Consider the following 15830-nt stretch of genomic DNA (forward strand, 5'->3'; position numbering starts at 1 on the left):
TGGAGCACTTGTTAATCCGTTATGATTTATTAGCTGTACAGCAGTAGATCCTCCTCCCCAGCTTTCAACCCCATTACATATTTTATTACAGGTCTCATGTTGGCGTCCTAAAATAATGAAAAATATCACACAGTACAGCTAAGTACAAAATGCATCAACCTAGAGTCTGATAGCTAACTGATGGCTCTTTTAAAAGCAATACACAGAAGAGAAAAGTGTTTGAAATCAGCAAGACTGAGGCTCTCTAAAAAACACATTTCAAACGTGTGACAGTTCATGTGCAAGAATCACTTTTTAGTTGGTTTTGTTTCACATTATTATTTTGTTTTGCAGATCCAAAGTTTAAATTACTGACCTAGTGAACTTTTCTGGGCTGCTGTGACCCACTCATAATCACCCTTCTGCTTGAACAGAGGAGTAATAAAACACAAAATTCAGCTACAAACAGAGCAAAGAAAATGTAGATGGGAAATCATAACTGAAAGTTAATTGTACAAGGTTCAAATGCTGGCTCCACGGGCTGGCAATCGCGATCTTCCGTGTGGGCGTCCGTCACTAGCGGGCAGCAGTCTCAGTGCCGTTCTGCTACATGATTGTGATCCAATTCCTTGTCAACATTTACACACGACAGAGTCTGTGGTAACTTAATTTGCAAGTAATTAAAATGCTGGGTTTTCTTACACTGCACTTCTTTTCAATCTCTTAATTAATGGAAAAGATTAAAATGTAAAAAAAGTTATTTACAAGCTTGACCATACCAGAAACTTTGCCAAGAAAGAGGCAAAGCCTTCAGGACAGACACCGACCGCAGCATGCCGTACTACTGGTGTGCAGCTGGCTCCGAGCAAAGGGAGTCAGGAAGAAGCAGAAGCAAAAACCAGTTTAAAAGTGTAAGTCCTTCCCAAGTCTGCATTTACAATTAAAAACTCTCCTGGGAAGAAGACCTAGAACTCTGGAAAACCCGGTGGCCATTCTGGAGTGGTTTACCATAGCGAGAGAGAGGGTTCAATGTCTCTGTTTCCATCTAAGAAAACCAGTTAGGCATCAACACTGTCCTCAGCACTCCACAGTAAACCCTCGGGGACTCAGAACATTCCATGATTTGCTAACATCAAACAGCAAGTTCTAGTAAAATCACATTTTTCTAACATCATCCTTGAAGTTTTAGTTCTCAGTATGTTTGGTAAAATGGTGTAAAATGATGCTTTTCCCAAAGCCAAAAGAAGAAAGAAGGGAAAAAAATTAAGATGCGGGCCGTTGAAACACAGCCCAGAGCAGTCCTGGTGATGAGCACGGCCCCGCCATCACCGGTCCATCATGCTGAGGATCATCTCGGGCGTGAGGTCTCCGTTGGGGGCGTCTGTGGCAGCTGGCTGGGCCTCCTCTTCCTCCCCCTCCACGGGCTCCGCGTCTGGCTCTTTTTTTACTTCAACTATAATGTTCTCAATTGCACCTGTATTCTGGTCTTCCACTTGGATGATGGCTGTTGCTGGCAAGAAAGAGCATGGACAAAACAAACGCTCCATTATAGCCCCTGAGGACTGCAAGGGTCCTGTCAGACTCGACACTAAATGGATGTCAGCAATGCAGGAAAGCCTTAGCAAGGATACAGGGAAAGTCATTAAAAAAAGACTCAATGACCTAAAATATGGCCATTTGTAAAGACCCAATACTCTCTGACTATTGAAGAACAAAATGCTAACATACGTGTTCATATGCCTCCCAAATGCCATACTAAAAGCCTTAGTTTTCCTTCAGGTCAGAAAGCGGGTTCTGAGACAGGCAAGAGATGCAGGCGGGACGTGACCAAGAACACCTCACGATGCCTGTGATCCAGGGCCGCTGGAGGTGCACCACCGACAGCAGGAACATCCATTTCCGATCCTCAAGTCTCCCATACCCGGGGCCTCTGCCAGTGTTTTCACTCAAGGGTGTGAAGGCAAAATGGCTCGCAGGGTCTACAGTCAACCTCCCCCACCCCAAACCGACATCTACACACGGGGCTCGGGGAGTACATTAAAAAAAAAATAACAAACATCGGACTAAGTCTTGCATTTGTTAAAGAAAAAACCCTGCCTGCCAGCTTTCAGGATATCCAGAGCAACAGAGAACAGAAGAGACTCCAGTCCTCCAGAGCCTGCTGCTGTCCCAAGGGCCGTGTCCAAGACAGGACCGCTGCCCACTGCCAGTTGTGGCGTGAGGCGGAAAGTGAACACCTCCACTGTGTCTTCTCCGGAGTCAGAAGGCCAACGCTTGAATCCATAGGCCTGGATTTCTCAGGAGGATCAGTCTCAGCACAGAAACTGCTCTATCCTTCATCCTTTAAAATCTGGCTCTTTTACATTCATTACCATATCAATTCTGCCAGCTGAGTGGGACTTTGTTTTGCAAAACCCTCCTACATTAGAAGTACCCACCTTGCAAAAGGAGAGTACCCTTTCACTCTGCACTTCTCACTGAAGCCTAACAGGTTTCTAGGGTCTTCTTCATGTGTTTCCCGTAAAAATGAAATAATTGCTTCCTGACAGTTTGTTCCTGGTGTGACCTTAACTTGTTCTCATGGCTTAGTTCCCATCATCCCCCAAAACAAGGACCCGTCTGGCTCCTCCACATGCTGGGAGCGGATGCCAGCCTCCAGCCTACTAAGTGGAGACAAGTAACTTACGCTGGGTCTGTTTGGGCTGGTTGGTTCTGCCAGGGGGGCGTCCTCTCCGCTTTTTGGCAGGTGGTGGGGCTGGGGTCACAGGCTGAGGCTCTGGCTCAGGTTCAATTTCCACAGCAGGTTCTTCCTCATCCTCATTGTCATCCAGGTCTGGCTCAGCATTTTCTTCTCATGAAATCGGAGTAATAGGTGGGGGTGGGGGGCAGGGAGAAGTATGGCGGAAGAGAAATATGACATACGCACAAAATCACATATTCTATTAAGTCTAGTCACGTATTTATTTTCATCAATAAAAGTCCATTTAAAAATGCTTTTGCTAGAATTTTTGCTATCAACATTGACAAAGTAAACTGGTATTGCACTAGAATTAATATACAAATCAACTTGAAGACTTATTCCTACTTTATGTGGATTGGATATTACTTTTTTCTTTTAGCTTTAGACATCAGAATATTCAGTTTCAAATTCTTCAGAGGCAATTCCATCACATGCCAGATATATAATAATACCACAGTGTTTAAGTTGAAAACATTTATTCCCTCTATCTATTATGCAACAATAAAGCAGGGTACTAAGCCTCAGATGGACCCTTGAAGATATGCTCTTGCTGGTCTCTGAGTAGGCATAAAATGTGTGTGTTTGTGTGTGTGTGCGTGTGTGCACGTGTAACATAAATTCCTACTGCACTGTGAAGTCCTATTACTAGGACAGGCATCAAGAGTTCTTCTAGGACTATGATTGATTAAAAAAAAAAAAAAAAAAAAAAAAGATATATTTTGAGAGAGACAGACAGACAGACAGTGGGCGGGGGGCGAGCAGAGGGAGGGGGAGACAGAATCCTTAAGCAGACTCTGTGTTGAGCATGGAGCCTTACGTGGGGCCCAATCCCATGACCCTGAGATCATGACATGAGCCAAAATCGAGTCGGACACTCAACTGACTGAGCTACTCGGGCGCCCCTTCATGGTTTCTTAAGTCCAAGTTTTTTAACTTAATTCTCAGCTATGCCAGATTCAATGGGTCATTCTTAACTCCCTAATTTTCTCCCTGATGCCATCATCACATAAAAGCCGAGGGGACTACTGTGTAAAGAACATTGACGAGGAAGCTCTGAATCCCTCACTAGGTATGACCCAGGACAAAGACCATAGTGAACCTCAGTTTCCTTATATAATCTCCAAAGCACTCCCAACCTGCTTACTAGTGATTTGAAGATCAAAAGGATGGAGCTGTAGCGCAGGCCCATCATGCTCTGGAAAGGAGACTCCACTACACAGACACAGCTTGTTTGCACCGTGTGTCACAGTTCTAACATTCTCCATTATTCCATTTTGCCTTCGTTACTTCCTTTTTTTTTTTTTTTTTTTTTAAAGATTTGAAGCAGGCTCCCCACTGAGCAGAGCGCCCGTTGCGGGGCTCGATCCCAGGACCCTGGGATCATGACCTGAGCCTAAGGCAGACGCTTTAACCCACTGAGCCACCCAGGTGCCCCTCATTACTTCCTTTAATAAGAAAAGGTGCTACCCTCATTTTAATAGAAAAAGTGAGACGCTAAGTGATTTGGAAGGCACCTAAACTACAGCAGGCAGAACTCAAGCTCCTGCCTCTGCCTGGGGCTGTTCTGCTGCCCCAGCCCCTTGCCTCTGCACAAGAATTATCCTCCCCACCTGCCTCTGAGAAGTGCAGGTTATGCCATCTTTCTCTAGGACCAGACACTGACATCTAGACAGCTAGGAGTAAATGCCTCATCTTCAGGACAAAATGCCTTATTTGTCAAATCCTAAGTGAAAACGTGGGGAACACACTGGTATGTGGCAGCGTGTCAAGAACAAGATGAGACGCTTCCCTGTAGATCTTTTTTTTTTTTTTTTTAAAGATTTTATTTATTTATTTGACAGAGAGAGAGAGAGATCACAAGTAGGCAGAGAGGCAGGCAGAGAGGAGGAAGCAGGCTCCCCGCTGAGCAGAGAGCCTGATGCGGGGCTCAATCCCAGGACCCTGAGATCATGACCTGAGCTGAAGGCAGAGGCCCCAACCCACTGAGCCACCCAGGCACCCCTTCCCTATAGATCTTATTCAAGTCCTCTATTGCCCAAGTTGGCCCAATGCCTAAAAAGAAAAAAACACAAAGAAGGTTAATAGGGTCAAAGGCTTATTGGCTTGGAAAGATGTTGGCAAAAGTCCTTGAAAATAGCAGTAGATTCTGCTGGCCAACCTCTGCAAATGGCCAAAAGGCAGAACTTCTGGGAGAGGACAAATGTGACTGTGTGGCCTTAATCAGCAGTGGGGTGGACAGCTCAGACTTTCTGGGGGGATAAAAAGACACTAGGTACAAGACACAGAACCAAACTGTGCCCTGCAAGACAGCAACGTGGAAGACAAAAGGAGCTGCAGCATCTGTCAGCAACCACCAGTAAAGTCTTCTGCTGGAAGATGCTCTGGTGATGCATCATTGGGGAGTGAGGCTCATCTTACTGGGAGAGGAGCCACAGACGTGAACAAGGTGGTACCGTAAGCCAGAAGGCGAAGAGCCAACATCTGTGGCAGCAGGAAGCTTGGCAACTAGAAGCACCCAGAAATCCTCCGGCTCAAGGTTACTTGTGGATCTCTGGTGGCACTTGGGGCCTTTTTTTTTTTTTTTTTTTAAGATTTATTTTAGAGCAAGAGTGAGTGAGCAAGAGAGAGCGCACACAAGCAAGGTGAGGGACAGAGGGAGAGGGAGAGAATCCCAAGCAGATGCCCTGCTGAGCATGGAGCCTGATCCGAGGCTTGATCTCATGACCCCGACTGAGATCACAACCTGAGCTGAAAACAAGAGTTGGACGCTCAACTGACTGAGCCACCCAGGCGTCCCCACTCATTAAGTTCTTAGCTAAAGGGATCCCACAAAGATTCTCAGTAGAGAATACTTTGTGTACTTTTTTTTTTTTTAAGATTATTTATTTGAGAGAGACAGAGCACATGTGTGTGTGTATGCGAGCAGGAAGGAGAGGCAGAAGGAGCGGGAGAAGCAGGGCTCAATCCCAGGACCCTGAGATCATGACCTGAGCCAAAGGCAGATGCTTAACCGACTGAGCCACCCAGGCGCCCCAGCAGAGAATGGTGTGCTTTTAAAAAGTGAAGTAAACCAACACTTTAAAGGAGGCATGTTTACTGAAAACCCAGTGATGAAGAGAATGCTTAAATTAGATTTTCTAGAAAAGGCAGCAAAAAATAAATTACTCCCACACTTACTGATTGAATATTCTCCCAGAAAAAGTAAAAGTTCTGAACAGAAAGGTTTTATTAAACAAAAAAACTAAAACTAAAAGGGACCTTGTTAGAGACCTAAAAAACCTAGTGCTTTCATGAGCAAGTTTTAGATAAAAATCAATGGACAGAATGAAGTTTTCAAACATTTTCAATCTTCAAAAATCTTAATTCCTCCCCATGATTACTAACAAGCAATACAAGACAAAATGAGGACCTCAGAAACACAAGACACTATCTTGAATTTCTCCCAACTGATGGTGCTTCTGGGGAGGTGTATTCCCCAAAACAAAACCCCTCCACATATATTTTTTACCATAAAAAGCTTACATCTTTAGCCACAGATGTGCCTTCTCAACTACTTGGCCAGCAGCCCAAGCATCCACTTCACAGAGCCTAAAACCACGAGAGGAGCACGTACAATCAAATGTGGCTCTCCGCTATCAACACTCCTGTTCTCCCTCCCTCTTCATGAGTCCAGCGCCTAAAGCATGCCTTCCGCCTGGATTTCATGACTAGAAGCCAAAAACACCCCCAAAAGCATCAATGGTAGGAAAATAGGCAAGGTGTTACATTATTTAATGGAGAGATAAAGGTAGGAAGAGAAAGGCTGACCTTCAGGGGTTTGATCAACACATCTCAAGGCTAGGCTGACCCAGGCAAGTCAAACCAGAAGTTGGTCAAGATGCTTAAGAAACCTTCTTCATGTCCATTAGATTCACTGCTCAAATCTAGACCAGCTTCCTAAATGTAAAAGTTACCAACACAGAAGAGGAACTCTGCTGGCCTTAGAATATCACTAATCTGAGGAAATGGGAGTCAAGATACTGATTTTGCTCTGGCTTTAACTGAACATGTAACATATAAGGTATTATCAAGCAATGGAATATCAGGAGGAAAAAAAAACACCCCACAAAACTTGCCCTAGAAACAAACTAGCTGCTGCTGTAAATACATAACGCACATTAGGGAGACTAGAGGTTATAAAGGAAGGAAGGGGGATTGGCCTCTCTATCCCAGTACATCCATGTATCAACATACTGGCAACTGGGCACCAAAATCTACCACATGTGACTAAATCAAGGAATAAGTTACTCACCACTGTCAGAGGAGTCTTCTTTTTTGGAACGCATCTTTCTTTTTCTACCACGTTTACTTTTCTTTGTTTCCCCTCCATTTTCCCCTTCTACACCATCTGGACCAGCACAATTGTCAGCATGTCTTGCCATAGTATTCTAACGGAAGAAACAAAATCTTCGTTCATGTTACTAAAAAAACTGGTATCAGAAATTAGAAGTTCTCTTACTTTAGTTTAATAAAATAAAAATAACGGGTATTCGTGATGAGTCTGAATGTTCTAGTATGTGCTAATAAGCACATCCTGAACATGCTCTCCTCATTCAAGGGAAATGGTCTCCATCTGGAAGAGGGAGAGAGAACGAGGGAAGGAAGGGAGGGAGGGAGACAGAGGGAGAGAGAAAGGAGGGAGAGACAGAAAGACAAAGAGAGAGGGAGGAAAGAGAGTCCTTCAAAAGAGGAGGGGCCGGGTGCTCTCAGCAGCCTTCAGGCAAGAGGAGCACAGGAGGATCGGTCAGCTCCCTGTCCTGCGCAGACCTGACTAACATGGCCCCAAGGGAAGACCCAAGAAAGACCTATCCAGATCATGAGCCCCCCCCACCCCCGCTTCAGCAGAGGGTTCACACATGTACAGAAAACCCTGAGGTAGGGACGAGTGGCCCTTTCCAAATGATAAGGCATCTCTGTGCTTATAACCTCAGTGGAAAAAACTGCCCTGCTTTGCAGTGGAAGAGCGAGAACATGACATTAAGAACCCTGATAAGGGAAGTGAAGTTCTGACTCTCACCCGGCGTGTAAAGGTTTTCCCACACTTCGAACAGACAAAGGCCGCAGGGACAAAGTTGGGGTCATGATAGCGTTTGAAGTGCATGTCGAGGAGCTGTTTCTGGCGGAAGGTCTTGTCGCAGTGGCTGCAGGCATAAGGCTTCTCCCCGGTGTGCGTGCGCTTGTGCATGATCATGTGCCTCTCCTGAAAGACAGCAGGTGCACGTGCGGGGGGAGGCCTCAGAGCCCGTCACGGGGCTGCCACCCCAGCCGCCATCTGCACGCATATGGTAGACAGGCCTCTCTCTCCGAAGGTCTGGGCTCAAAACTGCTTGTCCAGAGGATAAAGTTATCTTTACTGGGGTGCAAAACTGCTTCCTTAAATCCCAGTGTTCAGACAGGCTCCCTCCTGCTGGGCTGCTTGTCTAGAGCTCACCCCTAAGCCCCAGGACCATGTTCTTCCCTTCTCTCAGGTCCTGGACTTATTTCCTCCAGTTTTGAGAAAGCAGCCAGTAGTCTGCATGAGGGAGAGGTAAGCTGTGACTGAATAAAACATCAGCTGGAGACTGAGGAGATAAAATCGAGGAGTGAGACCTTTGGTGATATTCCTCACAAATCCGTTTGAAAACTACCATCCTTAAAAACAGTTACCATATAAGGAATCTAAAACCCTCTGATAAAACCTGACACTAAGAAGGAATCAACTGCTTTCTAACTATGAAGGTCTCTACCTGTCTGCAAGCGTAATCACACTGGTCACACTTAAAGCGCTTCTCGTTCTTGTGTGACTTCTGATGCTGGATGAGGGCATAGCGCTCATGAAACACAGCATCGCAGTACCGACATTTCTTGCCTTGCTCAATGTAGGAATGCTGCTTTCGCAAGTGGACACCTGAAAGCAAAACACAAAGCCCAGTCTAACTTGTGAAAACAACAAACAAGCACTTCAATAAATTAATAATACGTCCTTCTCTGCTTCTTAAAATAATTACTCTGGCTGCTGTCCTAAAAGTGAATTAAAAGGCAAAAAGACAAGAGAGGCGGGAAGACTGGTTAAGATACGGAAACAGGACAGGTGAGAGAAGATGGTGGCTTGGAAGGAGCGGGGAGAACTGATGAGAGACCCAAAAAGTAGTAGGATTTATTCACTGACTACAGAACAAGAAAGAAGGAGGCTGCCAGAGATGACCTCCAGGATTCTGGCTTTGAAAACTGAGCAGGCAGCTGGGGCCAGGGGGGTTTTAGACCTTCGGTTTTTAAAAACACGTTAAATCTGAAATGTCAACGAGAGCAACTAGGGATGGCAAAGGCTAGATAAGCCTAGCTCAAATGAGAGATTTAGATAGGAACTGGAGCTGTTGAGATTTGAATTAGACCACAGGAGCTCACAAAATCACTAAGGCAAAAAGAGAAAGAAGAGTACAGGTCACATTTTAAGAAAGCTAACAGGTGAGGCCAGTGGAAGGAAAAAGGGTTAAAACAAGACACAGCTGGGAAAGAACAGTCAGAGAAGAAAGCCAACAGGCTGTAGTGCCACAGAAACCAAGGGAAGAATGTGTTTTGTTTTAAGATTTTTTATATATTTATTTGACAGACAGAGATCACAAGTAGGCAGAGAGAGAAGCAGGCTCCCCGCTGAGCAGAAGGCAGAGGCTTCAACCCACTGAGCCACTCAGGTGCCCTGGAAGAATGTGTTTTGTTTTGTTTTGTTTTTTTAAGATTTTATTTATTTATTTGACAGACAGAGATCACAAGCAGGCAGAGAGGCAGACAGAGAGAGAGGGCTCTCTCAGCAGGCTCCCTGCTGAGCAGAGAGCCTGATGTGGGGCTCAATCCCAGGACCCTGGGATCATGACCTGAGCCGAAGGCAGAGGCTTTAACCCACTGAGCCACTCAGGTGCCCCCGGAAGAATGTGTTTTAAGGAGGATGGCACAGTCCACTATGAAGAACACTCTTAAGAGAGCAAGGAGAGTGGTAAGTGGAAAGTTCCCCACATTAAGCAGTGTGGTGGTTAGTGATCTTAGGAAGAATCACTTTACAGAACGGGGTATACGCTAAGATGGGAGGGCAATCAGAAACTGAGGAAGGCAGACAGTGAGGGACAGAACTCTGTGAGGATTGGCAGGGAAGGAGATGAGAGTCAAATGTAAACACCCAAGTAACATAAAAATAAGTAAATAAAAAATAAATGAGCCAAAGATGAGTAAGTCCTAGAGATCTACTGTACAGCATAATTCCCATAGTTTATTTATTTTTTAAAATTTTATTTCTAAGTAATCTCTACAGCCAACATGGGGCTCCAACTCACAACCCTGAGATCTGAGATCAAGCATTGCATGCTCTATAGACTGAGCCAGTCAGGTGCCCCTAATTCCCATATTTTATAATACTGTATTACATATTAAAAACTTGCTAAGAAGTTAGATCTTATTTTATTTTATTTTTAAAGATTCTATTTATTTATTTGACAGACAGAGATTACAAGTAGGCAGAGAGGCAGACAGAGAGAGACGGGGGAAGCAGGCTCTCTGCTGAGCAGAGAGCCCAATGTGGGGCTCGATCCCAGGACCCCAGGATCACGACCTGAGCCCAAGGCAGAGGCTTAACCCACTGAGCCACGCAGGTGCCCCGAAAGTTATATCTTATTTAAAAAAAAATTTTTTTTAAGATTTTATGTATTTATTTGTCAGAGAGAGAGAGATCCAAGGAGGCAGAGAGGCAGACAGAGAGAGAGGGAAGCAGGCTGCCCGCTGAGAGCCCAGTGCGGGGCTCGATCCCAGGACCCTGAGATCATGACCTAGGCAGAGGCTTAACCCACTGAGCCACCCAGGTGCCCCTTAAATGTTCTTAACACAAAAAAATAAATGAAAAACTAGGAATTGAAGTTTCCATGTACAAAAATTTCCAACTTTCCAATTAATGTTTTAACAGGAAAAATTAAAGACTTAAAAAAAAAATCAAACCTAGACAAGGAAGACTTTCTTTAAAATAGGAGAAATGTAAACGTGTTTAGAGTCGAGGGGAAAGATCTAGAAAACGAAGTGTGAACATCAAGGTAAGGAGACAGTCCATGACAGTAAGAAAGCTGCAGAGAAGACAAGAGAGTAGGATCAAGGCAAAGGCAGGTAACGGCCATGGATGAGAAGAGGGAGGCCAAGTGTCTTGTAGCAAATGGGCAAAGAAAGGATGAGTGCAGATAGGTTTGTAGGTTTGATAACTGAAATTTGGGAGTTTCAGTCTGTTGCCTTAACTTTCCTTATGAAGTAGGAAAACAGGTCACTTACTGAGACCAAGGAGGCAGAGGAAAAAGGGGAGGAAAGATCAGAGGTTTCAACAAAGTACAAATGATTCACCCAACTCCGAACCGTTTCACAGTGTCTCCCACATAGCAGGGACCTATACATCTGTGGGATGAAGGAATGAATGAACTCACTGAAGAAAATGGGAGCACACTTGACAAGGACAAACAGCTGGATTGCCCAGAAACAATGACAGCTCAGCTGCATTTGGGATCATGGATTTATGCCGCTACCAATCTGGTGTGGTTGCATCACATCAGACTTAAAGGGGCCAATTCTGGGGAACGGAAATGAGGGAAGACTTTCCTTTTTTCCTCTCTATACACGTGCATTATATGAAAGCCTTTTATACATGCATGCATTATTTCAAGTAACTTTTTTTTTAATTTTTATTTTATTTATTCATTTGACAGAGAGATACAGAGAGAGCACAAGTAAGCAGAGCAGCAGGCAGAGGGAGAGAGAGAAGCAGGCTCTCTGCTAAGCAGGGAGCCCGATATGGGGCTGGATCCCAGGACCCCAGACTCATGACCCGAGCCGAAGGCAGTCGCTTAACCAACTGGGCCACCCAGGTGCCCAAGTAACTTTTAAAAAGCTTCAACTTCCCCTTCTGGTCCTATGATAAAGACCTAACAGTGAAAGACTTTTTTCCATGTGTTCTTACTAAATAATTGTAACAGCTGTGTAAGGTAGTTACTTTTCCTAAAAAATCAGTTGGAAAAAAAAAAGAGACTTAGAGCAGTATTGCAGTATTTGGGGGTGAATCTTGACTGTAGTAGGCCAGTCTCCAAAGCCCATGCTTTCCTGTGTCACAAAATGATAAATTTTAATTACAGAATATTAGTGTGAAATCAGACTTGCTTTAAAAGAGGGAACACAAACTTCTTTGGGATTAGCTTTGGGAGATAACTATTAACTGACAGCTCCTAAGCAATTAAGTTTCTCATTATGTAGGGCCTAAAGGGCATCATAAAGGTACAGAATGTCCAAGATATATATTTGCATCATACAACTGAATAATTTTAAAAATTTAAATAATCCAAACAGTGGCCTAATAGCTCAGAAACACTCCCATGAGGTATTATTAATTTAGATTTTGGGTTTCTATACCATAAGAACAGTAAAATTCATTTATCAGAGGACAGTTGCTCTTAAATCTTTCTAAGAAAGTCCTCTTAACAGCAGGGTAGGATGAACAAGTGACCTACAGGTCTCACATGGAGCCTAAAGTCCTCTGCTTCAAACTCATAGTTTCATCTTAAAAATGTGTATCAAATGTTAAAATAAATAAATAAATAAAATTACACCTTAAAAAAGTGTATGCTAGCTGCATTTTGCTCAATATGGTCACATTAATATAACAATGTTTTTAAGACACCAGCTAAACTGCATAGCTTTACTCAGCTAAAATACACATGGTTTGGTCACTTCATATGGTTGCTGTGAACATCAAATGGGTTAAAAAAGTAAAACAAAGTAATAAAAGATGTTTGGTAAAGTACAATTTACCTAAATATAAATTTCTTTTTCAAATTTTTATTTATTTATTTGACAGAGAGAGAGACAGCACAAGCAGGGGGAGAGGGAGAAGCAGGCTCTCCGCTGCGGGGGGGACCCAACACGGAGCTCAATCCCAGAACCCCTGGCATCATGACCTGAGCTGAACACAGATGCCCAACCAACTGAGCCACCCAGGTGCCCCTAAAAATGTTTGTAAGAATAATATTCAAGGGGAAAAGAATAATATTCATGAAGCAATACATTTTGGATACAGAACAGACTGGGGCAATATTTTTATCTCTTAAATAGGAAAAACAAAGGGAGACATCCAGGAGACCATACCTTTATGGGCCCAACTATAATTTCTACTGATAAATTCTGTCTCTGTATAAGCTGTAGTTTAATTATGCACAGAAATACAGTTATCATCCAACCAATAAAAGAGTCTAATTACTTAGGAAAGTACTTATGTTCTGAGAAAAACGAAATGGACAGACCTTAGTTTGAATCATACTACGTCACTTCCCTACTGGAGATTTGAACATTACCAGTGAGGGCTACTAATTAAAGGTTTACTGTTTCCTCTCATTACAGCTCCTTTTAATTTATAAACGAGCTATATTCAGGAAAGAATCTTGTCGGCTGACTGCAGTGAGAGAAAGAAGATAAAAACAGATAGTAAGCAATGGCTATTAGTAAGTGGCAGGCCATTCACCTATACAAAACTTAAATAATTTAGAAAAGGAAGTTATTTATGATCTTCCTATTTTCACAAATAGTCAAAACTACTTTTTCATTTGCCACCAGCTAATTTACTTACCCAAATCACTTTTTCGGGCTATGACGGTGTCACAGTGGGGACAGTGAAATTTGGCCACATTTTCTGTGTGCTTCTGTAAAATGTGCATCTTCATGGTACCACTTTGGGTAAACCGAGCATGACAAATATAACATTCATAAGGTTTTTCCCCTTAAAAGGAAATACAGAATGAATAAATTAGATGAAATGAACACCATCATTTTTTTTTTAAGATTTTATTTATTCATTTGAGAGACAGAGATCACAAGTAGGCAGAGAGGCAGGCAGAGAGAGAGGAAGGGAAGCAGGCTCCCTGCTGAGCAGAGAGCCTGGTGCGGGGCTTGATCCCAGGTCCCTGGGATCAAGACCCAAGCCAAGGCTTTAACCCACTGAGCCACCCAGGCGTCCCGAGCACCATCATTTAATTGGGTGGTAATTCAGCTGCAATCAGGTGGGAGAAAAGCTAAGCTAGAGAGAATCCTCAGGTGTTACCCAGCTAGCCCAAGCCTCAGGCCGGGTACATGGCCCATAGCCGTTTTTTTTTTTTTTTTTTTTTTTAAAGATTTTATTTATTTATTTGACAGACAGAGATCACAAGTAGGCAGAGAGACAGGCAGAGAGAGAGGAGGAAGCAGGCTCCCTGCTGAGCAGAGAGCCCGATGTGGGGCTCGATCCCAAGACCCTGAGATCATGACCCGAACCGAAGGCAGAGGCCTAACCCTCTGAGCCACCCAGGCACCCCCCCATAGCCGTTCTTAAGAGATGACAATCAAGTCCTAAACTGCTCCTGCTAGCTCTGCTCCGCCAGCTCCACCAGAGTCACTCACATGAGAGAGAGAAAAAGAGAGAGAGAGAGAGAAAAAGAGAGAGAGAGAGAGAGAGAGAGAGAGATAGAACTCCTAGAAGGCCTGTATTTGGGGGACAGGAGATGGTACAACAGAAGGACCTGCAAATTTTTCTTTTTCAGTTATCTTTACATCCCACATGGGGCTTGGATTCATGACCCTGAGATCAAGAGGTGCACACTCAACCAACTGAGCCAGCCAGGCACCCCTACAAATTTTTCTTTTTTTGGAAAAGACAGTATGGGGAAAACTGAATGAGCTGGGTTAGGTAATTGACCCAGACTTCTTATAAGAGTGAAACTTCCCATTCTCCAGTGTATATTCAGAACAATGAATTCAGAAGATATGCCAGAGAAGCATTTGTCAATTTCATTACTTTTATGCCAGCTCCCACTCTGATGAGCAATAGGGGTGTGAGGTGGTTTACAGGGTCCCATGGGATCCAATGAAAAGCAGCTCATTAATACAAAGAGAGAAGATGTCCTACCTGAATGAGTTCTCATGTGCCTTTTCAGCTTGTATGTGTCCCTGCTGGCATAACTGCACAAGCTGCACTGGAACGGACGCTCCCCAGTATGAGAGCGAATGTGACGTTTCAATTTGCTGACCTGAAACGTGAAAGCACATCGACTGTAATGTGAATGCTATGGGTTAGGTACAAAAGCTTCGCTTTTGGGCACTGAAGTTCAGAATACAGAAAAGGTCTAAAATATAATATTTCTTCCTCCTTTATTTCTCAAATCCTTATAATCCAAAGAGGGTAAATAAATGGATGGGGCATAGATGACTCAAGATTGGTTATTAATAACTATTTAAGCTGGGTGATAGATTCATGGGATGTATCATTTTATTTTGTCTATTTCTATATATTTTCTGCTTTTGTATAGATTTGAAATTCTCTATAACAGTTGAAGTAATCCATGCTTATCTACAGATCACTTTCCTTCCAGATACATAGGTATCAGATGTATTTTATCCCTAAATAATTTTATTGCTATTAGAATGTGAGCCGGTTTCCTGCTATGTGTCATAAAGGTAAGTTACTGGCTTCTGTGTATTTGTCTTGTATCTGGCCACCCAAATGGACTCTTACTGCTCTAAGTTTTTTTTCAGCTGATACTCCTGGATTTTTTGGCATAAGTATATCTGCAATACTTTAGTTTCGTTTTACCATGTATAATTCATTTCTTATTTAGCTGGGATCTCCAATACAATGACAATTTACTGTTGAAACAATAAAGATAAGAACAAATGTCTTGTTGCAAATTTTGATTATTTACTTATTTTTAAGTAATCTTATACCCAATGTGGGGCTCAGAACCCTGAGATCAAGAGTTGGATGCTCTTCTGAATGAGCCAGCCAGGCACCCCTGTCTTGTTCCGAATTTTAATGGGCATACTCCCAATGCTTCAGTTACCTGGAAAGGATGGATTGCAGGTTTCTGGTATATACTCCTTATAGTAAAGACATTTTCTTCTACTCTTAAATTGCTAGGACTTTAAACAGTAATGAACACTAAATTTTATAGTTTTTCAGTAATCTGTAGAAATGATCCCATGGTTTCTCCTTAACCTCTCAATGTAGCACACACCAATAATTTCCTGATGTTCAACTCTCCTTGTATTTTAGATA

At 43.3% G+C, this 15830-nt stretch overlaps 1 protein-coding gene across 4 annotated transcripts in view; it reads right to left on the reverse strand.

The window, feature by feature from the left end:
• CTCF (CCCTC-binding factor) overlaps positions 1–15830 on the reverse strand; it is a 52493-nt gene continuing 36663 nt past the window's right edge. For 2 of the 4 annotated variants that reach the window (XM_080828247.1, XM_080828248.1), the window contains 7 exons: positions 14685–14805; positions 13374–13523; positions 8485–8645; positions 7776–7958; positions 7011–7146; positions 2666–2827; positions 1–1483 (listed from right to left, as the gene is read on the reverse strand). In XM_080828247.1, coding sequence (XP_080684373.1) covers positions 1305–1483; positions 2666–2827; positions 7011–7146; positions 7776–7958; positions 8485–8645; positions 13374–13523; positions 14685–14805 — 1092 coding nt within the window. In that variant the 3' untranslated portion in view covers positions 1–1304. Of the gene's footprint in view, positions 1490–2665; positions 2828–7010; positions 7147–7775; positions 7959–8484; positions 8646–13373; positions 13524–14684; positions 14806–15830 lie in introns of all 4 variants that reach the window. The other 2 variants (XM_080828245.1, XM_080828246.1) reach the window with 1 other exon arrangement.

Source organism: Martes martes (assembly GCF_963455335.1).
Source record: "Martes martes genome assembly, chromosome: 17".
In the NCBI taxonomy this organism is placed as follows: Eukaryota; Metazoa; Chordata; class Mammalia; order Carnivora; family Mustelidae; genus Martes; species Martes martes.